Source organism: Rissa tridactyla, chromosome 8 (genome assembly GCF_028500815.1).
Source record: "Rissa tridactyla isolate bRisTri1 chromosome 8, bRisTri1.patW.cur.20221130, whole genome shotgun sequence".
In the NCBI taxonomy this organism is placed as follows: Eukaryota; Metazoa; Chordata; class Aves; order Charadriiformes; family Laridae; genus Rissa; species Rissa tridactyla.
The window spans coordinates 22748438-22772206 of NC_071473.1; the positions used below are offsets into that span (position 1 = coordinate 22748438).

Consider the following 23769-nt stretch of genomic DNA (forward strand, 5'->3'; position numbering starts at 1 on the left):
TGGCCGGGCAGCCTTGGACTTCGCCGCCACGAGTTTATGTTGGGCAAGGAAAGGAAATCCAGCCCCGTCCCCCGCTGCCACCCCGGGAGCACGAGGCTCTGCCGCTGGCATAGGTGGCCTCAGATCTGCTGAGGGTGGGCTGCTCCCCGCACGGGGTGGGGGGACGGAGGAGGTGGGTAATTGGGGCTCGGACAGAGGGGGAGCGAAGCCCTTCTGACGTGTTTGCTGTTGCAACCCTGCCCTTATCTTCGTACAAAGAGTCCACCTGCTCCGCGCGCTCCTCTCCGAGCCCCCTTCTAAATCTGGGCTGCGCTCATGCATCCACCTTTTTGTTTTTAAGCCTCTTTTTGTTTGTTTTTTTTTTTTTTTTAAAAAAAAAGCTTTTTATTTTTGTTTGTGTAATAGCCCCACAGCTGGCATAAGGTCTGTTTGTCAGGAGCCGTTGTGGCATGGGGCACAGGGCAGATGCGCCCCGGCACGTACCGAGCAAACCCCAGGAAGCTGCGGGGTGGTGGTGGTGGGGGGGCTCCGTCCTGCCAGACCTCTTGGGGGTCTCCTCTGGCCCCGTGCATTCCCACAGTAACCCTGTCAGCCTGTTCCTGCTCACAACCTTGGTCCTTTCCCAGCAGAAACCAGCACAGTCCCGCTGGGGTTAAGCCCAGAGCCATACGGGAACCAGCAGAGCTACACCAGCCTCTGAGGATCTCACTGGGCATCTGCTCAGTTGCCAACTAGAAAATATATATTTTTGGCAGTTGCAACCTTTCCCTGAGGACTTTTGAGTCTTTCACGTGCAAGACAGCCACCACACCAGCTCATCCCTCCCTCCTCCTCTCCTCTCTTGGGCTTAGCAGCCCAAATCCTGATGAATTTGTGACGGGAGCTGCTCTCCAGGGTCTCCCATACCTCCTTCCCACAGATCTGCCTGAGGACCACTAGAATAAGCAGATATTTTGCGGCTCGTGGCTTCGTTGTGGCTGTGAGGGCACACCTCCCACGTGCGCCATGAGGATGCGCACGCCACCGCCCAAGCCAACAGCTTCAACCCTTTCAAGTAACGCAGGGTGGCCGGTGCCGTGCAGCGTGGCAGGAGGTGACCTCCCCAGGGCACACGTATGTGCACGGCCAGTTCAGGCGTGATCTCTAACACGCTTTCACGAGTCTCTCGTGTCCCTCCTGGCCTGGTACAGCACAAAGAAATGAGCTCACTTGCTCAAGGTGACGGGGCGAGCCCATGCCAGCAAGCCCAGGAGTGTCACCCTGGGGTCGCCAGCACCAGCCCAGCAATTAATTAGGAGTCGTCCCTGCGCTAATTGCGGCCTTGGAGGCACAAGCCCGTTGCCGAGATGCAGAGCCCCGTTGCTGCTGGGCACAGCTTCGTATTCCTGATTTGACAGCGCCACCTCGTGAGGTGGCCCCGCTCCTGGGAACCCTGTGGGGTGCAGGCAGCCATCCTACCTCCCCGCTGCCTGCACCCACCGCTGCCTGCACCCACCGCGGCTCCAGGGAGGCGGCACACCGTTAAGCGTGTTTTCAATCTACCCTGTGACCACGCAGGTGACAGTACGATGACAGGGACAGAAGGGGACATGACACTCAAACGCAACGCCACTGCATTTTGTTGATGGCCCAGAATGAGAAATCTCAGGGCTTCTTAAAAACACCAGGTTGGCAGCGTCCATCCCACAGCCCCCACCTCAGGCAAGCGCAGGAAAGATGTCCAGCACAGGAGAGGCCATAAAACCCTTCCCACGCCTGCCAAGACCGCAGAGCAGACCCACCTCCCTGCTATGGGGCACATCAGAGACCCCAGGCACGACGGTGCCCAAAACCTGGAGGGCACTAGCAGTCCTGCCAGGTCTGACACCACAGGGGGGGTCAAATACCCACCTGGGGTGCAGAGTCCTCCTCCTGTGAGGGAAACAGGTCACCGCTACTGCAAGAGGGATGTGCTTCTTTTTTTCTTCCTTTCTTCTCTCCCCGCTGGAGGGTCTCCAAGGTTGGGTCTCAGTCCCAAATCTGAGGAAGGAGGACAGCTAATAAGGACCCTGGGGTTGCTCTCTCTGGCGCAGCTGTGGCAGGGGTCTCCTGTGAAATTTCCGTCACCACCTGAACAGACGCGCTGACAGCAACCGCGCAAGGTACTGAGGTGCTACCAAGAACCTGGTTTGGAGGCAAGAAGTTTGCCCAAGTGAGGAGAGGGGAAGGGTTTCATTTCAGGACTGCCCAAGCGTGTTTGCAGGGCTGGTGATTGGAAAATAGCATTTCCCCGAAGGACAGCAGAGAGGGAGGTGCTGAGAGCCCTGTGATCCCTGAGAGCCCTGGCACCCCCAAGGACCAGGACAAGCGTGTCACAAGCAGCGTAGCACTCTGGAACACATCACTGGAACACAGCAGCATGATGGCCACCGGTGAGTTACCTTTGCTGGTGGCTTCAGCCCCTCTAGCACATCCCAAAGGGGACAGCAGGGAAAAAGCAACATTAGCCTTCTGAAATGGGGGTGACACAGCTGTGCCTTCACACAAGTGGACATTTCCAAGGGCATCCACCCATCCGCAGGCTGATGCCATCCCACCCCCTTGCATCCAGGCATGAATAAAACTTCACAGCAAGCTCCTGGGAGGATGGGATGGGTGTCTTCAGTGACTGTCACTCTACCCAGAGCCACAACCTGCCCCCATCCTGATGGTGCCTACTAATTTTGGGGGGATTTGCTACCAGAACCTGAGCAAGAGAACTCAGAGGGCAGTGGGGCTGGAGCAGCAGCACCGCGGCACGACACACAGTTCCTCTCCATGATAGCAGGGTTATACCTGGTGTCGAGGGAAGGTGAAGGGGCAGAGCACCTCCTTTCTCCTGCCCTGCGGATGCCATCGCACTTGTGCCCAGCCTCCACAAACCATGTCCCTTTGCTGTTTAGGAAGCTGCCGTTTGAACTTTCAGGCTCCTGTTACAGCTGAACCTGGTGCCACCCACCCAGAGCGTGCAGGTGCGCTGCGACCCGAATCTCATGCACTGTCCCAAGTCCAAATCCTCCTGCTCATGCACAGGACAAGCCCATACGGCACATCCCCTAGAGCTGTTCTGTTCCAGCCCCATCAAAACTCATCCTTTGGTTTGCATTTATGTCACACTTGGCAACACAAAGCCCAGGTAACTTTCTTTTCTCCCCCTTGTAGCAACCATCGCCTCCACGGACATGGGGCTTTTGCTGAGAGATGATCTTTTTGTCGACTTTTTCAACACATTTCTGAACCTTCCCGTAAGTCCGCTCTGCACCATAAAGCTTGGAACCTTTCTGAGCTCTTCTCAGGTGAACTTTTTCAGCTTCTGTGGTGTTAAAGGCCCCAGGAAAATTGGGAATACACCACATTCAGGCTGGAAAATGAGGGAAACCTGAGGAGCTCAGTTTGGAATAGAGGTTTGAAAGGCAAGATGATTCCCTTCTCTGTAGAGAGGACTAACTAGAAAAAAAAAACAAACAGCTAAAACCAGATAAAAACAGCTGGGCTCTGGGCTCCCCTGCCACCCTTCATCTCTTTCAGCTCTCCCTCTTCCTTTCAATACAGGTTTTTGGCCAGACACCCATTTACATCAGCAGCGTGGGCCGATGGGACCTCTGGCCAGAGCTGCCCAGCCACCTGGTGAGAAAATGCCCCTTGCAAGGAGGGTGAGGAGGAAGGGCGCAGGGCAGGGGAGGGAAGGAGCCAGTTGCTCATTGCCAAGGCCACGGTCTCTGACTCTCCTGTCCCTGCAGCTGGGGTATTATTTCAAACCCAAGTGTCATTTTGCTTTTAAGCCCTGGGAGGAGCACAGGCCATTTAAAGTCCTGGTACAGCTTTTGGGGTCCATCCAGCCCTTGGTAAACATCGACAGCTGGAGTTAAGGAGAGCGCATTGTGGTGGCAGAGGAGGACGGGAAACATCAGCCCCTTGTGTCCTACGTTCCTCCTGAATTCACCAGGAGCAAAGTCCTGTTGATCCTCAAGCTGGCACAGCCTTCCCCACGGACGTCCTCCCTTCCCCACAGCCATGAGCACCGTTTGCGGTGCTCGGATCCCGGAGAAAAAGGGAACCTGCTCCTCTCGGCGCTGCCACAGAAAGCTGCCGTGCCTTCCCGCCTGGGCTCCAGGGGAAGCAGGCAGGCTGCGAGGAGAGGAGCCTCGCAGGCAGCCACGCAGCGCTGGCTCTCTCAGTTTTGCGGGCAGAGCCAACGGGGATGCAGGCAGGGGCAACAGCTCGAGCATCCCCCCTTCTTTCTCGGCATGGGGATGGCTTGCACCGCCGTCTCGCAACACGGCGCCTTCCCTGCCTCCTTCCCCCATAGCAGGGACCCGTTACTCACCCTAATCCCCAGGCAAGAGACGGCTCCTCGCTCACAGCCTAATCCTCTCCTCGGGCGCGGGGGTTGCACCGCAGGATCCCAGCCCCCCGGCTTTACTGGCTTGGCTGGAAAAGCACCGCCTGCCTCACTTCTGCAAATCCAGCCTGTGCCTCCACCTCGTCCTCTGCCAGAAGCTCCTGGGTTTCATTCGGTCGGGGGAAGCAGGTGAGTCATCGCGGCACGGAGGAAATCGGAGGGGCTTCGCCGGCGCAGCAGGGCTTCCTCTCGCCGGGGCTGTCACCCCGTGGTGCCTGCCCAGTGGGTTCTGCCCCGGGTTAAAAAAAAAGGCATTGCACCTCCTATTTTTAAGGGGTGCAGCAGATCCAGGGCTTTCCATGGGAGGAGTGGGGCTTCACCCCTCAGCACTGTCAGTGCAGGCTCGCTGCCTCCATGGAGCTGAGCTGAAATAGCTGCTTGGCAGGGTTTCGCATGCAGTTCACGGCTGGAGCAGGGATGAAGAGCATCCTCGGGCATGGGAAACGGGGGTCCTGGTGTTTCAGGTTTGCTGCTGTGCAGGGTGCCCAGGGCTCTCGCAGTGTATTGCGATGTGCTCCTCGTCTGATGCATCCTACGCTGGGAAAACAGGCCTATGCTGTGGCGTCTCCTACCAGCCGCAAGTCTGAATCGTGCTCAGTTTACCCCTAAGACGAGCCATCTCAGGCCAGCCAACTGCTTTGTCAGCCTGCATGTCAACGCGGGGGAAGGCCACTGGAAAGAAAGCTACAGCAGCAGGGATGCAGATTTTCGTTTCGGAAAAATAAGCAATTCATCGAGGCTTGGCTCCAGCGCCGTTTCTGAATGCATGGCTGCCTCTTCTCCAGTGGGGTTGAACCTCAAGCTGAAGGAGATTGAGGGCAAAGCCCCAAACACAGGCAAAAATGATGGATATTTGCAAGGGGAAGAGGCACAACAGCTGGACAAGACTATCCTCGACATGACTGGGTTGTACTGCGTCCCTGCAAACGCCACACGTGCATCCCACAACCTGTCCGAAACTCCCATTTCAGTGCAATTTGCTGGTCTCCTGCCCTCCGGCAGCCTGTGTCAGGGATGCTGGGGGATGGCGGTGGGCTCTGGAGGGCTTTCTTGGGGGCTGCTGCTGCATGCCCCCCTCCAATGCCCTGCTCTGCGCTCCCTCTCTGACAGCAAAACTGCTGAACTGGCAAAGCGCTGACCGGTGGCTGCTGGAGAAGTGCATCAGCGGGAGCCAGGGCATGTGGCACTTTCGGGCCTTCATCCAAGGAATGGCAGGTGGGCACGGGGCGCTCCGCAAGCCCCTTCTCAGCCAGCCGTGGGCGAGATGCCCGGCGGGACACTGGCATGGAGCTGGGGGCGCAGGTAAGCACCGGTGGGACAGGAGATGCTGCAATCCCAGGCATGGCTTTGGAAGACAAGCCAGCAGCAGAGCCCCAGCAAGGGCGCTGCACGCCAGGGGGATGCATAACCCTGGCTCTTCTCTACGCTGTTCCCTCGGTTCATCCAGGTGATCATTCCCACTTTCCTTTTTTTAAAAAAAAAACAACAGGCTGCTTCGTTTATCAGCAGGGCTTTCCAGGGGCTCCCTCCAACTCCCATCCCTTGTCCGATCCATAGGGGAAGAACTGATCAACTTCTGGCTCACCACCGAAAGGCTCCTGGGGCTTGACGAGTCAGATGTGAGGCAGAGGGACCTCTACCTGTCCTTGCTCCACAGGCTGGAAGCCACTCACCTGCGCGAAGGCTCCAGCGTCGTCACTCTCTGCAGGAGCATCGTTGGTAAGAACACGGGAGCTGAGGACGAGCGGTGCCCTTCCAGGGAGGTGGCCATCCCTGGAAGCTCCCAGGGAGATAGGATACCATCACCAGCTTTGTTTGGCCGGGGAACAGTCTGCACGGAGCTATCTCCCCATCGTAATTCCCTGCATCCACTTCAGGATCACTGCCGAAAGCCAGGCACATTCAACCCGTCAGCACCAGGAGGGAGATCCTAAGCAAGATGCAGGAACAGGCCCTCTTTATGATTCAGAGTTACTGGCTCCCTAAATTCTTCATCCACTGCAAGAAGGGCATGGAGGATGAGAAATCGTGCTGGCCTCTGCTGCAGGAATATCGGGAGCGTTTATTGCGGGCCAGCTGGCGGGAGCCCTCAAGCTTTACAGAGAACGTCTTCACGATGCATATCAAAAGGAGCCGGGCTTTCTCGGGGCCCTACTGCAGCAAGAAGGCCAAAGCGGAGATCTGGACTCTGGTCAAGCAGGAAGGAGACACCCAAGAAATGAAGATGCCCATTTTTCAGGTGCAACCAGAAAGGCAGTCAGGGCCAGGTGGGAGCACAAAGGAATCATGTCTGGATAAGGATGCTTTGGGACCAGTTCCTCAGCTATCAGAGCATACTGCAAACGCTGCCTTTAGAGGCAAAGGAAGAGGAACCTCTCCCAAAAGACCTAGACCCAATGCAGAAGACATCTGTGAAGAGAAAGTCCTCTCTAACCTGCATTCCTCCACACCCCTTGTCCAGCTGCCATCCCTGAAAATGCCGGTCAAGACCTTGAGTTTCCTTCCCTGGGCCCTTAGTGCTGAAAGCTGCGCGGGACGGCCCTTCAGGGACTTCTTGAAGCGCCAGGACCGGTCCATGGAGACTCTTCTCCTGGATCTCTGGCATGACCTGGAGGAATTTCTGCCCGTGGTGCTGGACCCCAACAGAGAAAACAGTTTCTGCCTGCGTCATTTGATCGGGGAGAAGATATGCAAGACCTACCTGGAGGAGGGCACCATTCAGCAACTTCCCCTGGAGACCAGGACTCTCAGGAGCTTGCGGGACCATCTGGTGTCCGGAGAATTTTCCCCCCGCATATTCGGAGCCCAGAAGGAGATTTGCAAGGTACAGAGAGGCGTTGGCAGTGGTCAGGCTGGGAGGTACAGCCGGCATTGGCACCCCTAGACTGGTGGGAGGGCTGTGGGCCTATTGAAAAAGGGAGATATTTGAAAAATGAAGATGAAAAAAGATTAGGAAAGGAAAAAACTTACAGTCACAAGCCACCTTGCCCTGCAACCAGTGACCAGGTTGTGCCAAGGCCAGTGGAGAGGAGCATCCTCACCAGTTTGCCGGGTCACGGAGCAGAGGCGAGCAGTCATTTAGCAGCTGATGACCTCAGTCATTAGATGCCAAGGGATGGATGGCAGGGCAGCGGCTCTTCTTTTGCATCTGAGTCAGTGGTTCCAGCACAACACAAGTAAAATACATTTACAACCCAAGCACTTCTGGGCGGCCTCTGAGCAGCCCAATGGATGACCTGGGTGTACGGCTACTGGCAGAGCTGTCCTGGGCGTCTCAATGAGGTGTCACCTGCTCTCAGCGACACTGCTGTGACCTCGGGGTATGGTGGGGCTAGAGCACAGCCTAAGGACAACCCGCCTTTGCTCCTCCTTAGGTGCTCTGCTGCTCCTACGAGGAATTTCTGGCTGATGATGACAAGACGTTCCTCCAGTTTGTGGTAAAGGGGACGCACAGGGACACAGGCATCTTTGCGAGGCATGCAGGCACCAGTAGGGATGTGAAAAGTTGGAGGGGGGGTGAAGCCCAGCATTTGCACCAGTGGTCCAGCATCCCAGTGCATCCCCCTGGCCAACGCTGCCCCAGGGCGATACGGCAGAGCATTCCCCGCTCCAGCTGCCCGGAGCAATGATCCTCAGCTCTTCCACCGCAGCATCCCTTAAGTCGGCAGCGCTGCAGGCACACCCTGCGAGACCTCCCCTGAGACAGGCCACGACCCGGCCCAAAAGCAAGATTTAAAAGCAGTATTCCAGGGTAGGCGGGGATGAGACCAGCAGCAGGCAGTGCACCGGGTGACTGCCTCACGGGCAAAACGTTTCTTGGAATTAGCTCTCCCCCTTTTTTCCTTGCCCACAGCGAATCCTGCTATTTATGTGACTCACGCGCAGATGCGCGTGCGGATGTCCCCGTCCCCGCACAAGCGCCTGGCCAGCGCGCGGAGGGGAAGAGGGCATGCAGCCTTTTAGCCTATGATTCAACCGCCCTCAAGTTTTCCACATATTTTTTCCGCTGTGTGAAGGGATGATTTAAGAAAGCAGAGTCATACAAGCCCTCGTCTTCCCAGACTATTATCCCTCCTGGCAGCAGAAATCCCGCTAATACCTCAGACTTATTAACACCCCAAATGCGTTATACCACCCTTATACCAGGAAACCTCCTCCCAGTCCGAAGCCCTGAGCATCCCACCTGCTCGGGTCTCTGCAGGCAGTTTTGCTCGCTGCAGACAGCGTTCTTCAAACCAACCGCGAGGCCTTTCCCCAAACTGCAGTGTAAAAATCCGCAAGCCGATCCTAGAAATGGTGAGGAGAAACTGTCAGGGCTGGTGCCCCCCGGAGACCTGGCTCACAGAGATGCCAGCATCTCAGTCAGCGGGAGCTGAGCATTTTGGAAAAGTCAGCTGGCAGCTCCTGACCCTGATTCATTAAGCGCTCTTGGTTGTAAGTTAATTAGCCACCCAGGTTTTTAAGCATCTCTTGTCAAGGAAATTACCCCCTTGGAGCACAGACCTGGTCTGGGAGCACAATTAGCACTTCAGCAGGTGTCGAGGCCGTGCTCTCCGTGGGCACCATCCCCGAAGCCAAGCTCTTCCCTGGTCTTGCTGCAGGGATGTCACAGGGGCACTGCTCGGGGGCTTAGCGGGGTTATTTCTGGTGCTTGCTCTCAGCAGCCTGTATCTCGGTCAGAAACCAGCTGCTCTGCCCCTGCTGCTTGGCCAGCCGTGCAAGCTCCAGCCGGCGGGGAGGGACAAAGCCTGCGGGAGGGTGGGTGTCAGCCGGGGGTGAGGGAGGCACAGCCAGTCCCAGGGAAAGCAGCCATCCAAAAAGGCACGGGAGGTTACCTGGCTGCCGGGGACACCTTCAGGGTTGTTTTCAGCCCTCCTGGGTGGATGTCGGCATCTTCAGGAAAGCTGCTGCCTTTGCCGGCAAGCCGTTGTCTGGACCTCCTGGAGGTCCTGCTGCATGTCCCCCCTACCTCCCAGCTGCAGGCAGATGTGAGCCAGCTTTAAACAGCTGCACGAGTAGGTTTAAGGTCTATGCTGAGCTTCGTGCTCACATAGATTTCTTCCTAGGGGGATTGAGGCTAAAGCAGAGAGCTGTCTTGGGTGGGCTTGTACTCCAAGGCACAGTAAAACACGCGGCTACTCCCTCGGGCACAGTGTGGGAGCAGCTCCTCGGATGGGGTGCGTGCTCTGTGCCACCACCCTCTGCTTTTCTCGCTGTAGTGTCCGCGGAGCGATGTCCCGATGCCAGAGATGCAAGGCCAGGCTGTTGGGAAAGATGAACGTTTCCTCCTGTCCCAGCGGATAAACACATCCTTGAAGCTGAGCCAGGCCTTGCACGGCACGAGGAATTTTGAAGGTCTCTCCTCTGAGCACTGGCGATTAATTGCCGCTCGGGACCTCCGGAAAGGGGACTCCATCCAGGCAGAGGTGGAACCTCTCCTGTGCAGGACTGGTAAGAGGAGGCTCTGAATTTCTGCCAGGGCTCACGTTGGCCCGGTGTGATGAAGCATATTTTGTGCCCCCGTGGTGATCACTGCCCCCAACACACAGGCTTTGGTGCGTTGCCGTATTGCTGGCAGCACATGAGCATCATGGAGTGGGTTGGGACACAGTATCTAGGAACCATCAGCTGTAATCCAGGCTTCGGCAGCGTCCTGTGGGACAAATTCCCTCCTGCCGGTACCAGAGGCCCCAAATGCCACCTCCCTGCACTGGCCTCGGTCACCAGAGGCTGCAGCAAGGTAACTGAAACCCAAAGCCAGTGACAGCCAGCGTCACTCCACTTCTACACCTTGACCTTCTCCTGTGGATGCTGGGGCTGGCCACGCCGGTGTAACACCTAACGTTTGTCTTCTCATCATCTTTTGAGAATGTCGTCAAATCTCAGGGCACCTGCCAATGCACTGAGAGTGACAGCAGTCACCAGTAGCAACCCTGAGGTAGGTAGAACCCTCAGGCCTCAGAAATGCAGTGTCACGGGTAGATCATGGGAACAGGACAGAGAAGGGGAAAGGAAAGCCAAGTAGTGATCACAATACAGCACTTGGAGTGAGCACTGTCGTAGACAGGAGGAAAGAACTTTGGATCTCTCCCCTCTTCTCTATCAGATGCAGACTCCCAGAAGATGATATCCAATGAGCTGGCTGTGGATAGCCCAAACAAGGAAAATGAGCTTCCGCGTCCCAGAAGTCCGTCACTTGGTGAGTCCAGTCTGAGCAGGCTAGAAGTAGGGTGGGTTGCCAACCATCACGCCCTTGGAAGTGCTCCAGCATACCCTTAGGCGATTGGACGAGCAGGGGTCTTCTCTGCTTGCATCTCATCATTCCATAGAACATGTCCAGAAGTAGAGAGAGGCCTAGCCACCCTTGAAAGGCGTGTGTTTCGGAGTGTTAATCCAGTCAGAGAGGGTGGAAGTGGGAGGGCTTCTCTGAAGCAGATACAGGAGTGGTCAAACCACGCAGTGGCAAAGAGTTCCCCCATGTCTCCTGAGCTGGGCTCACCGTGCAGACATCAACATGGTAGCTCGGGAGAAGCCTGGGCTTCTTTGGGGTCCTCTACCCCGTGGACAGCTGTGAGCGGGCTCTGACTGTCACCTGAGGAAGGGACCAACCATGTTCTGTCCCCACAGCCGCCGAACACAAGAGCACAAAGAAGGCAGCTCTTTCTGCAAGAAAAAACAGATCGAGCAAGACGAAGTCCATCACTGTTGGAGTAGAGAAACCATCTAGAAGACCCAGGTCTGGCACCTTGCAGCACAGGGCTTTGCTGTCTTTTGCTACTTCCACTCTTTCAGGAGGCGGATATTTCTTCGTGCTTTTATGTAGTGCCACTGGTCCCTGCTTCATCACTGGGGCCTCTCAGATGTAGGCATGGGTGGCCTGGGGAGTCTGTGACCACACATTAATCTCTGTCCTCACTGACTGTGTGAATGTCCACATGGCTTATGTCTCACCTCCCGGGAATACTCCAGGCAAGGGCCCTCGCAGCTCCATGTTGGGATATAAATGGTAACCAGGACAGAAGTCCTGAGTAGGTGCCACTCTTACTGTTTATTGTGAAAGTCAGTCTAAGGAGCCACACTTAGACAAAGACAACATCTGACCCAGTCCACTGATTTTCAAATAAGGGTTTGCTAACCTCAGAAATGACCTAAAAATCCAGTCCATTCCCAGCTCTGGTTTTCCAAAGCTCTGCTGAATCTTTACAGTGTGGCTGCCCTCTGGCTTTACGTCTGTCGATTGTTTCCTGATCTACCAGTTGCAAGTGGCAAGGGTTTTTCACTCCAGAACACCCTCTCCATGGCCAAACCCATGAAGTTCTCTGCCATCCGGTGACAAATTATTGCTCATTCTCAGCAAGTGCCAGAGGGGAGCACAACCACCTCCTCCCACCAGTCCTTCCAGGTGCCCCATCCTTACCTGTCTCTCTCCCCTGGTCTCTGCAGGGCTTCCTTGCTCCATTTGCAGGTTCTCAGGTCCCCAGCACAGACCCAAAGTCCTGCCTCCTCCTTGACTCCCTGAATGAACCCTCCTCTTCAGGCTGAGAACAGTTCCTTTGGATATCTGACAGGTTAGGCAGATGCACCCATAGCGGAAAAGAAACAGCACGTCAGGAGAATCCCCACCTGGAATCCCAATGGCTCAGTGGATGGAGGTTGTGCTCCACCAGTACTTTCGCTGACCCATCTGTCTCACAGATCCACACGCACCACTCATCCACGTGTTTCTAGCTCTTCTTCAGGCGTCTCTTGTTTGAGAGCAAGCACAGAGGTCCTGGCTGTTTTCCAGGTCACTGGTGGCACAGAGATCACATCTCCTGGTGTCTCCTCCTCTACAGGCACTTCGTGAAAGTACTGCACAACCCTGCCCACCTGCAGTTCTTCAAGCAGTTCCTCGAGGAGCGCAACGCAGATGAACCACTGCGTTTCTGGATGGCTGTGGAGAAGCTAGCCTCAGAGACCAATCCCAAGACAAAGAGCTCCCTCATTAACAGCATTGTCAGAAATTATTTCCATGCTGAAATCCCAGCTGGTAGGTTCCCCCCACCCCACCCCTTCATTTTACTCCATTTGTGATGGAAGCCTCTTTTCCCCCCGAGCTGAATGCTGGTTGCAAATTTCATATCGTCTTGCAGGGACCTGCCAATTCTCCTTTCCCGTCCAGTGGAGTATTTATTTGCTGAGGCCTTCCACTGATACTTACATTTCTAGGAAGGTGGCCTACTTCTTTGGCAGCATCTACTGACCAAGGCCTGCAACATGCAGTGGCAGGAATAGCTCTTTCCTATTTCCTCTCATTTAGATGCTCTTGGAGTCACAGCTTCACTCCCAAAGTATGCAATTAGCACAGTATAGAAAGGAAAAGGGACGAGACAACCAAATTCAGCAAACAGCGGGCAGGGCAGGCAGAGATGGGGCAGGATGCCACTTGCAGATGTGATGGTAGGAAGAGATGTCTCATGGTGGCTCGGAGGGGGCTGTCAGGGGCAGGTAGTGACTGCACTTCTCTTCCAGAGGAGCAGCTGGATTGCCACAGTTCAATCATCAAAGAAATAAGTGAGGCCAAAGTAGTCAGCCCCTTCATGTTGATGACAGCACAAGTCTTTGTCCAGAAGGCAATGGAAAAACGATGGTGAGGACCTGGTTTGAGCTGGTTCCTAAGTCCAGTGGTTACACAAACACCTCCTTCTCATGGGAACCCCAAGCTGACAGACAGCAGCTGCTACAAACGTATTTCCCTATGACCTATTGGCAAATGCATTGAAATCCCAGCCTGACCCCCACCCCAGCAAAACTGCTGTTGGAGCTGCCCATGCATTTCTGTGCAAGGCCAGCAGGGCTTGTCCTGTAGGGACCAAATCACTGCTGGGCTTGCAGGGTGAAACACACTGCAGATAAGCAGGGTGGATGCTCCCAAGCCAGCTACACGCAAGAACAGAACCCGGGGAGGGGATCCAGACCCTTATCCCTTTCTCCAACCTCCTCCAGACGTCCTGTGAGACCCCAACCCCAGGGCTATCCCTGTCAGCTGTGCCCCCGACTTTGCCACCCTTCCACCAAACTACTGCCCTCCTCATGGGTCTGGCTGCCCTCGGTGCTCTCTCTCTCTCTCTGATCTTGCATCCGGCAGGTTTAAAGAGTACCAGGACCTGTTCCCGCCGAGCGATACGCCTAAGTCTAACCTTCGTTTGCAGCACAGGACAGGGAACTTCATGACAGACAAGCTGGTAAGGAAAGACCATCTCTGCTGTCAGGTTGAGTGTGTCATCCAGGCAAGAAAGAGAGGAGGTGCTGTTGGTCAAGCAGTGCTCACATGAATGGGGTGAGGGGGTCAGACTTGGTGATTTGCAAAAAGGCAGATGATAGGTAAAGCCTCACTCCTGCAGGCTCTGGAGTCCTGCTCCGTGCAGACTCCACCCGATTTGGTCAGGGCCGGACAAGTGATTCACACTCCCACCTATGGCCCCAGCTGAAACCCAGAAATACCGGAAAGCAAAGGTGATGGCTGGGTCACGAATCCCACTGCCAAGGCTGAGCTCTAGTGCTCCAGCTCACAGTGGTGGGTCCAAGCTTCTGGGCCTGCACTCACAGCCCAGAAAGCCAACCGCGTCCTGGGCTGCATCAAAAGAAGCGTGGCCAGCAGGGTGAGGGAGGTGATTCTGTCCCTCTGCTCCGCTCTGGTGAGACCCCACCTGCAGTACTGCATCCAGCTCTGGAGCCCCCAGCACAAGAAGGACATGGACCCGTTGGAACGGGTCCAGTGGAGGGCCATGAAGATGATCCGAGGGCTAGAGCACCTCTGCTGTGAGGACAGGCTGAGAGAGTTGGGGGTGTTCAGCCCGGAGAAGAGAAGGCTCAGAGGATACCTTAGAGCCCCTTCCAGTACCTGAAGGGGGCTACAGGAGGGATGGGGAGGGACTCTTGATCAGGGATTGTAGTGATAGGATAAGGGGTAACAGTTTTAAACTGGAGGAAGGTAGATTTAGATTGGATGTTAGGAAGAAATTCTTTCCTGTGAGGGTGGTGAGGCACTGGAACAGGTTGCCCAGAGAAGCTGTGGCTGCCCCATCCCTGGAGGTGTTCAAGGCCAGGCTGGATGGGGCTTTGAGCAGCCTGGTCTGGTGGGAGGTGTCCCTGCCCAGGGCAGGGGGGTGGAACTGGGTGGTCTTTAAGATCCCTTCCAACCCGAACCATTCTATGAAATGGGAGGGCTCTGTCTGGGAGAAACCCTGTTGCTGCAGCCAGGGGCTGGCTCCCCGGGGCTGTGCCGCCCTGCTGACGTGAGCTGTGCCGTGTCTCCACAGCGATGGGCCTGGTATGCCATTCACGACATCGTCAAGAGCATCTCTAAGTTCCAGAGGGAGATGGACAATGACAAACACCGTGTGGAGTTTGAGGACTTTCTCCGGCGGGAACTAGGAAATGAGGAGGAAAGTATGGCTAGACTCCTGCCACCCCCTCTCCTCCCTCCTCAGGACAGTCCTGGGTTTAGGCAGAGAAGTAAACGGAGGAAACTTGTGGCTCATCTCCTGTCCCCATTTGCTTATTTTTCTCTGCTGGAGGCACATAAAGAGCCAGAAGAGCGGGTGTCTCAGGATGCCAGATACTGCTGTGCAGAAATCTGCACGCTCAGGTGCTGGAGTCAGGAGATGAGGTGCAGAATTTTGCACAGGCAACACACGCACATACACATTCATGCAATACATGGCGTTCTGCTGCGGATGCCCCGTGATGCTGTTGCGTCTCTCTCAAGCAATAATGTATATGCAAGTTTGCATCACTTCCACAAAACCCAGGAGGTGCTAAATGAGGCTGAGGCGACACAGGCCAAAATAAACAAATGGAGATGGTTTTCCATGCAACAGGGAGAGGAACAGCAGAGTGCTTTGCCAAAGGATGTAGATCCCGAAAGTTTACATGCAGGTTTGAAAGGAGGCTGGAAAAGCTGTTAGAAATGAAATTGCTAAATACACACAAACCCCATCTAGATAAAGAAGTCCCTGGAAATGAGAATTTTGGGGAGCTGGAGAATATTGTGTATGGGGGGGGAAGTAACCTTTCCTTCTCACTAGTTGTCTGCTTCTGGCCTCTGTCAGAGACAGGATAACGGCGAGGCAGATAGGCAGACTTTTGGTCTAAGGTACTGTGGCCATCCCCTGTGAAAACAATGAACATAAGCACTCCAGGGGTCCAAAGAGGAAGATGGATGGAGGAGGTTACTAAGCTAGAAGGAAGGCTGCACACTGGATGGGTCCAAATTCCCTGGAAAGCCTGGCTGAGGGAAGCCTGTAGTCCACCTAGGTAGAAAGACCCTCGGCAAATTACTTGCATGCAGGAAAAGCAAGCACAGGTGACGTGAAGGAGCAGGGTACAGCCCAGCGCCAGGTGCCCAGTTGGCCTCAGACCCAGTGCTGGGAGAAGCAGGACACAACAGCTCTTCCCTTCTCTCAGACTTGCCGATCAGATCCATGCAGAGCCGCGGCACCATCAGCACTTCCCGCCCCCTCACGGCCCCTGCCAGCACCCCACCGGACAAGGAGGTGGTACTCGTGAAACGCCACCTGTTTAACAACCAGCTCATTACCATCAACTTCCTCGTCGACGACCTCCGCTTTTATCTGGAGATCAACAAGTAAGTTCCCTTTCCACCGGGTGCTCAGGTACCACGAGTCTCCTTATCCTGCAAGTAGTGCCCATCTCTCAGCAGCGGATAAAGCCTGGTCCATGGATTTGTTAGCACTCACTAAGGTCTAAACTCCTATCAGCACCTCTATGCAAGGCTGGACATCACATTGCAGCCAAAGACACAACCAGTCTCACCCCGTAGCTGTCTACATCTAATCAGCTCATGGTTACCTGCCCTCAATCGCCTGCCTTTCAACCAGAAAAAGTCACTTGGCTCAGGGTTTGGGTATTCTAGAAGTACTTTTGGTTTGATAGTCCCAAGCAGTCTTAACATTTTGCCTACACCTTTCTTGACTTGCCATTGTGGCATTTCTCCGTTGGCTCTGTCCAGTTCCCTGACAAACCTGTAAGAGCAAGCCATGGCTGACACACAGCAGCCCCGCAGCCAGCACAAGTGTGTGCAAGACCAGGTTTCGATTCCTCTCTTTTCCTGAAGAGGGGCAAACATCACATCCCCTGGGTGAATGCCATAGCCACGAGGGCGATAGAAGAGGGAAGTGGCTTTTCATCCCACCTTTTTCACTATTCCACACCTTGTGGATTGCTTTTTCTGACCCAGTAAATATGGAGTTAAGACAGAACGTGACCGTCTAGCCTAGCAGCCAGACCACTTGTCTCAGAGCAAGACCCCACATGCCCTTGCAGGTTTTCCAGGCTGGCTGATTCAGCTGAAGCTCTGGCAGCCCACAACATGCAGTCGGAAAAGGAAGTTGCCTTTCTCAAAAGGAAAGTTGCCATCATCAGCAAACTCTTCCTGAACTCCGACATTCCTCCCAAATTGCGGGTAAGATGCTGAGACCCACCCAGGAAGGCTGAAGGCCTGCTCATTGCTCAAGACCATCGCATTGCAGCTGCGAGCGGTTGTCGGGGAAAGGGGAACCAGGCAGAGATTTGGATCCGCTCCAGCCAAGGAGCTTCAGAGCATGCTCTGGCACTTGGGACATCCACTTGGACTCCACGGAATGGGAACTGATCCATCACTAGGCCCACTCCAGCACTTGACCCGGATGGATTGAGAACAAGTGCATGGACAAGGAGATGGTAAAATCTCCTACCTGCTGGAGAAATATCATGGCTGAAGCACCAAGACAGGTGCTGCACTCTACCAATTCAGTCCTTTCACTCTCCCGAGGTCAATGTCACCATCATCCCCTCCCCACTGCATCCACCTCTTCCCCTATAGCAGCTGTGGCTCTGTCTATCTTCCCTTTGGAAAGAGCAGAACAGTGCTTTCCACAGAAATCCAGGGGAAATCCTGTCCTTGCACTTAGGACAGGTGGCCAGGACATAACTAGTATCTCTTCTTAGAGACTGATGAAATGCTAGGTGGGGTCAGGGAGAGAAACCTGTCTCTAGGGCCCATCAGGAGTGCCACAAACTGCTTTGGTTAGGTAAAGTCTCTTCTGTGGACAGGTAAACATCTCTGAAGAAGAGAGAGATTTAATCTGGAGTTTATCTTCCAAGGGGCTACTGAATCGTCTCCTCTACCACAGGGCCAAGGTCATGATCTTCCCCATCCTGATGTACTTCTGGAGAAGGTACCTATCCCCTCTCTCCCAAGGTGGGGGAGGCTCTGTGGATGCCAGCCTCTTTCTCCAGCCATCCGTTTCTCTGGCATGATGGAAAAGCAGATGAGACACTACCCCAGAGCTCAGCTGGAGATGTCTGCTTGGAGGTTTCCTGTCTTCAGTATTTCTCATACAGGTTCTGCACCTGGAAGGTGATGAGGAGCTTTCGGGTCTCTGTGAAGAAGAGGGTGCCTGTCTCTTCATCCAGTACAAAACGCTCCGAATCATCTGACATCTACAGTCCAAGTAAGCTGAGTGCCTGTCCCACTCCTCCCCATTTGTCCTCAGGCTTGTTCTTCCAATGCAGAGATGTCCAGACCTGGATTTTCAGTGGCCCACAGGGTTTCCCTTAGAAGAGCCAAACTCCTTCCTTTACACAGCCATTTCACCCAGCTTTGAGGATGCACGTGGTGCAGGCCTATTGGAAAACGAAGCATCTTTGAAACCATTCCTTCCCATCAAAGTCAGTCAAAATTGCCCTGTGGGTTTTTTAGCCATTTCATTGGGGAATAAGGAAGTGGGTGCAGAGACTTCACGAGCAAAGACCTGTTGCATAACTCTTGTTTACTTCAAAAACCGAGCTAAAAATACTCTTGCACACGCCCTAAAACAGAAATAAAGCAGCTAATCTTTTGGGTTGCGAGTCAGATGGGAGAGGGAACAAGAGAAGAACCATGCAGCCAAACACCAGGCTCAGTGGCACTACCCAGAGGATGCTCTGAACATCTGGAACACAGAAGAAGCTTCGTCAGGATTTGAGGTGACACTCACTAGGACAGCTTTGGGGAAAGGGATTATTTTTTTCCCCCTTTCTCATCCGCTTGTTTAGTTTCAATGCACTGAATAACTCTAAACTGAAAACCACAAAGCAAGTGGTGCTAAGCGCTGTCAGTCTGCCTGACAACCTGGCTGAATATTCATTTGGTAATTGTCTAATTGATTTTTGATTAAAGGGGAAACCAAGATAGGCACGTACTAATCTTGCTTTGACGGTCGAGTGGGTGTCAGCAAGCCGGTGTTCTGCTCCCTGTCATTTATCACTGTCAAGATCTGGTTAAAAAAAAAATCTGCAGAATTGTAAGATTTTATTATTTTTTTTTACACCTACGGGCAGGTGCTTGAGCTACCGCTCCGCAGACGAGCTGGGATAACAGACCCCCATGCCGGTGTGCTCTAAGACTGCCAAGCCTTGTCTATTAGCTCAAACTACCGCCCACCTTGGGTATTCCCCTTGAACATTCCTCAAGCAATGCTCAGCTTGAGTCTCCACCTTGTTACAGAGCTTCACTGCACTTCTAGACCCTTCTCCAACACAGCTGTTTTAATGCAAAAGCTTATTGCCACCAGAAAAAAAAAAAAGAAAAAAAAAAGACAAAGCCTAACCCATCACACGTGTATTCACAGCTAGCAACAATCCAGAAGCGTCATGTTACAGAGGAGCTACCTGCTGTGTTATCTGGGACAAAGACACATGTTTGCCAAGGTCTTCAGGAAACCGATGGGGAGAGAGAGATGTTCAATCAGTGCAAACTCGTGCAAGGATCGGGAGCATCCCACCGCTGCCTAAGCGGCACAGCCCATATTTAACTACACAGAGCACTCATATACTGCTCTGAAGAGACAGCTGGGGATGCATAGAAAAAGACTGCGATCTTTCTCATGTGGACATTAATCCTGCAGTGAATGTCCCCCGGACAACTGTCCCCAAGCCACAGCTCCTTATAGCAGCTCGCAGGGAGGAATAACCAGAGCCACGCAAGATAAAACCCCTCAGCTCGGGTGGTGTGTCATGGGAGGAGATGTGCCACCTCTCAGGTCTCTCAGACTGCCCTAACCTGCGTTCAGACGCCGCCAGGCCTTGGTAGGGCAGAGCGGTACCCGGGGGGTGCAGCGCAGGCTGCCTTCTGCTCCCCATCGCCTTCCAACCAAAGGAGGAGGTTGGAGCAAACCAAACCAGCGCGCAACCCAAAAATAGCTGCTGTTTCTGACTGCGCTAAATGCCCGTGACACCTTTTGCTCGGGACACTTTTCTGCACCTTATCACACTTTCACCGATGACCTTTAACTAAGGATCTTGCTTTTCTGACCTTTAGATAAAGAGCTTGCTTTTCAGCCGGGGAAAAAAAATGGTTATGTTGACTTTAAAAGGCACTAAAACTGCTAGGGAAAATACCTGTAATTCCAGAGAAGCTCTCCTATCGCCCACATCCTGCTTTTCTCTTGTTCTGAGGGTTGCGGCTTTGCGCAGTTGCAGTGCGTGCGTGAATCCATCTCCCATCACCAGGCGTCACTGTGGCACTGTCTGTGCCTCTACACCCAGCGGAGGGGCTGGTCCTGCTGAGACCGGACCTATTGCCTGCTCCCCACTTCACGGCCATGAACTTCATCAATCACAGAATGGTTCGGGTGGGAAGGGATCTTAAAAATCACCCAGTTCCAACCCCCTGCCCTGGGCAAGGACACCTCCCACCAGACCAGGCTGCTCAAAGCCCCATCCAGCCTGGCCTTGAACACCTCCAGGGATGGGGCAGCCACAGCTTCTCTGGGCAACCTGTTCCAGTGCCTCACCACCCTCACAGGAAAGAATTTCTTCCTAATATCTAATCTAAATCTCCCCTCCTTCAGTTTGAAACCATTACCCCTCATCCTATCGCTCCACTCCCTGATAAAGAGACCCTCCCCATCCCTCCTGTAGCCCCCTTTAGGGACTGGGAGGCTACTATAAGGTCTCCTCTGAGCCTTCTCTTCTCCAGGCTGAACACCCCCAACTCTCTCAGCCTGTCCTCACAGCAGAGGTGCCCCAGCCCTCTGATCATCTTCATGGCCTCCTCTGGACCTGTTCCAACAGGTCCATGTCCTTCTTGTGCTGAGGACTCCAGAGCTGGACACGTAGTGCAGGTGGGGTCTAACCAGAGCGGAGCAGAGGGGCAGAATCACGTCCCTTGAGCTCTGCTGCCACAGAGAAGCCACCCATGTGAGGACAAAGCACTGTGCATGGCATCAGCTGTGCACACGCCTGCCCCCCGCCCCCCAAATGCCATTTCCTCACAAGCCTCCCATCTGCCACCCATGACCCCCCAACCCTACAGCAGAGCTGCGGTGGGACAGGTCACCCCTGCCCTGCAGCCCCCAAAAGGCTGGCTTCACAGTCAAGGAGATCTGGGTAACTCATGTCCTTGCTCAACCACCCTTCCTTGACCTCTGTACAAGCTCCATGGGATTCCAAGAGGACAACACATCCTGCCGTCCTCCCTCGTTTGCCATCGGAGCGCTTCATCTCTTCTCCCTCTCCAGGCAATCACACCATCATTATCTTCACACTCTTGAAGGGGATCCAGATCCTGCTGCCGCAGCCCCAGAAGAAATTGGTGCCACTGGAAGAGCAAAAAGGTGACCCAGGGCTGAAAGGAGCATTCCTGCTTTCAAGGGGAGCTCTGGCTACCAGGATGGGAGCTGGGCTTTAGGGCTCCCTGTGTCAGTCCGTGATGGAAAGTTTGCGGATGCTGTTTTTCTCAGATTCAGGTAAAAGTCTGGAGAAAAGGCTGTCATTCAGCAAGTCTGCCTCCTGTCCTGCAGAGCAGGTAGGTGTCACGGAGGCAGAGTACCTGCCTCAGACCACACCAGCACAAGCACCCAGAGCAGCAGAGTTATGATTCCCCTTAAAACCCAAAGGCCAACTGGGTCAGGTCTGTGCAGGATGCTGGTCACCCCTACCATCTCCAGTAACATTCACAGAAAATCCCCAGTTGCTGCACCCCTCCATGCCCTGAACACCCCCCTCTAAGGAACACATACCTGTGGTGTTCGGCCCCAATCATCCGCACCTTGCCTCCATCAGCAGCGGCCATCGATGCAACCCCTCTCCCTTCCCTGCAGGCACCGAGGGAAGAACAGACCTCCAAGGAAGAGTAGACCTCCCAACGCACCGGGGACAGGAGTGTGCTCCAAAAAAGCTGAGCAGCCCAGACACGCTGCATAGTTTGCACTTAATCAACAGTAAGACCTAAAAATAAAGCAACTCACAGCATCCTCCAGCTTGCCCAGTAACACAGCACAGCAGTTTGCACCTCCACAACTAGTGCGGGGACATGCCATGATATGTATTTCCACCCAAGGAGATGCCCTTGCCCACACGACAGTCTTTTTCCTCACACGTATCTGTAGAAGACTGCATCGTCCATAGCTGGGACGATTGGGGTCTTTTTACAGACATTTGGAAGGTGCTTAAAGCCAGAAAGCAGCCACAGTAAATACTTTGCCTGAGGATGGGGGTCCTCAAAGACCACCGGCCCCCAAAGCCCCACTGCACAAGGAGCCGTGCTTCTCACTGAGGACCAGGATTGCTTTCCTCTGCTCAGCGTGTCTGACAGCCTTGTCTCAACCCTTCACCCCTCCGTGATTTCCACACAAATTAAATACCCCAAGGCCAAGAGAGCCCACCTGGCTTATTACTCAGCTGTCCCTGGGTGGTGAGATGGTGTCTGCCTTGCCAGAGCCTTTCTGATTTTCCAATCAAAATCAGCTCATGCCTGACTCAGGGCCTTGTCACGTGGTTTGTTTTTTGTTTTTGTTTTTTAAAAGCCGGTATGTTTACAAAGCACTAACCAAATGATATCAAAGACCTTCGTTTTCCCCAGGTGAAACTGAGTCAGAGCGGCTTTGCCAAGTCACCAGGAAGCTGCTGAAGTCACAAATGTTCTGTGGACCTCATGAAGAAAAGACCATGACCTTCACCACACCTTGCCCCTGACAGCTCCCTCACAAGCTCTCAGCTTTGTAGTTTTGAGCTATTTTTAGCTGCTTTTTAACCCTCAGATCCTAGAAGACTGCATCCTGGGAATAACACAGGTGCATTTAAAGCAGATGACTTAAATCAAGAGATAATGGCCACAAACTTGACCATAGGAAGTTCCATCTCAATGTGAGGAGGAACTTCTTTCCTTTGAGGGTGGCAGAGCCCTGGCACAGGCTGCCCAGAGAGGTGGTGGAGTCTCCATCTCTGGAGACTTTCCAAACCCTCCTGGACGTGTTCCTGTGCCACCTGCTCTGGGTGACCCTGCTCTGGCAGGGGGCTGGACTAGATGACATCCAGAGGTCCCTTCCAACCATGACCATTCTGTGATTCCGTGACGACAGGTCACCTACCTTAAATGTCAGTTATGATTGACAAACGCTTTGTCAATGCTTTGCTTCTGGAGGATCAAAAAACCAAACAAATCCAAAGTCCAAGAGCATTTCTATAAATGAAGGACTTAAGAAGCTGATGCCACTCCTACAACCTGAACTGCAACCAGCTCCTCAAAATTGACCTTGTGCTGTACCTTGGTTTTACCCCAAAAGCTTTCAGCCTCCAAAGCTAGCTGCGTTTTCTCCATTTTCGTGTGCTTTGCTCTATCACTTCAGGCTCTGCAGCCTGAGCCCAGCTGAGCCTGCTCCCCAGCAGGCTTCACAGATGTGCCTGATGCTCATCACAGCAAAACGGCGGCTGAGAGTGATCTTCACTCCACTGCTTCTGAGGACTGTTTTTACCCCAGTGCAGTAGAGGAGACACATTGACCTGGGGCCATCCCTGTGCACACAGGCGTGTCCCCAGCACGCAAGCGACAGGACAGGGAGCACCTGCTCCCATCCCTTCAGGTTGAGCCAGCTGTCCCTGGGGTCACCCAGCAGGAGCCGGGGTGGGGGGGGAAGGCAGAGGCACAGCAAACACACCACGTACAGGCATGACAGCAGGGGAGTGAAGCCAAATCAGCATGCCTTCGGGCACCATGCCCGATCTGCCAGCCCGCTTGTAGGAGGCAAAGGCAGGCAGCACCTCCCAGAGGGGCACTGATGCTGGGAGCCATCAGCACGTCAAGCAGCACTAACTCTGGCAGCTGGCTCTGCCCCTGCCTCCCCAGGACACCTTTATCCCCGGGCTGCGACAGCAGGCACTGCCGCACCACCCAGCTGCAATACCGTCCGGCTGTCCTTGCCGCTGGTTTTCCCTCCTGCCTGGCCTGCCGCCGATCCTCCCCGACCCTGCCAGGAGGAGAGGCAGCCTGGTGTTTTCCCCAGCGTTGGTCCCTGTTCTGCATCCCCTCCTCCACCCCCGTCTTC

General features: G+C 54.3%; 1 protein-coding gene across 1 annotated transcript; it reads left to right on the top strand.

Moving 5' to 3' along the window:
- Positions 1-3173: 3173 nt before the first annotated feature.
- RGSL1 (regulator of G protein signaling like 1) lies at positions 3174-22420 on the top strand (the record flags this gene model as incomplete). The annotated part of the gene is made up of 20 exons (XM_054211812.1): positions 3174-3263; positions 3571-3645; positions 4420-4549; positions 5531-5635; positions 5978-6139; positions 6298-7244; positions 7795-7857; positions 9640-9871; positions 10527-10619; positions 11048-11156; positions 12256-12449; positions 12932-13049; positions 13548-13644; positions 14722-14851; positions 15869-16049; positions 16748-16886; positions 17516-17640; positions 17807-17916; positions 20965-21060; positions 22308-22420. Coding segments are annotated over 20 exons (3309 nt in total), but the record flags the coding sequence as incomplete, so codon positions are not given.
- Positions 22421-23769: the final 1349 nt, after the last annotated feature.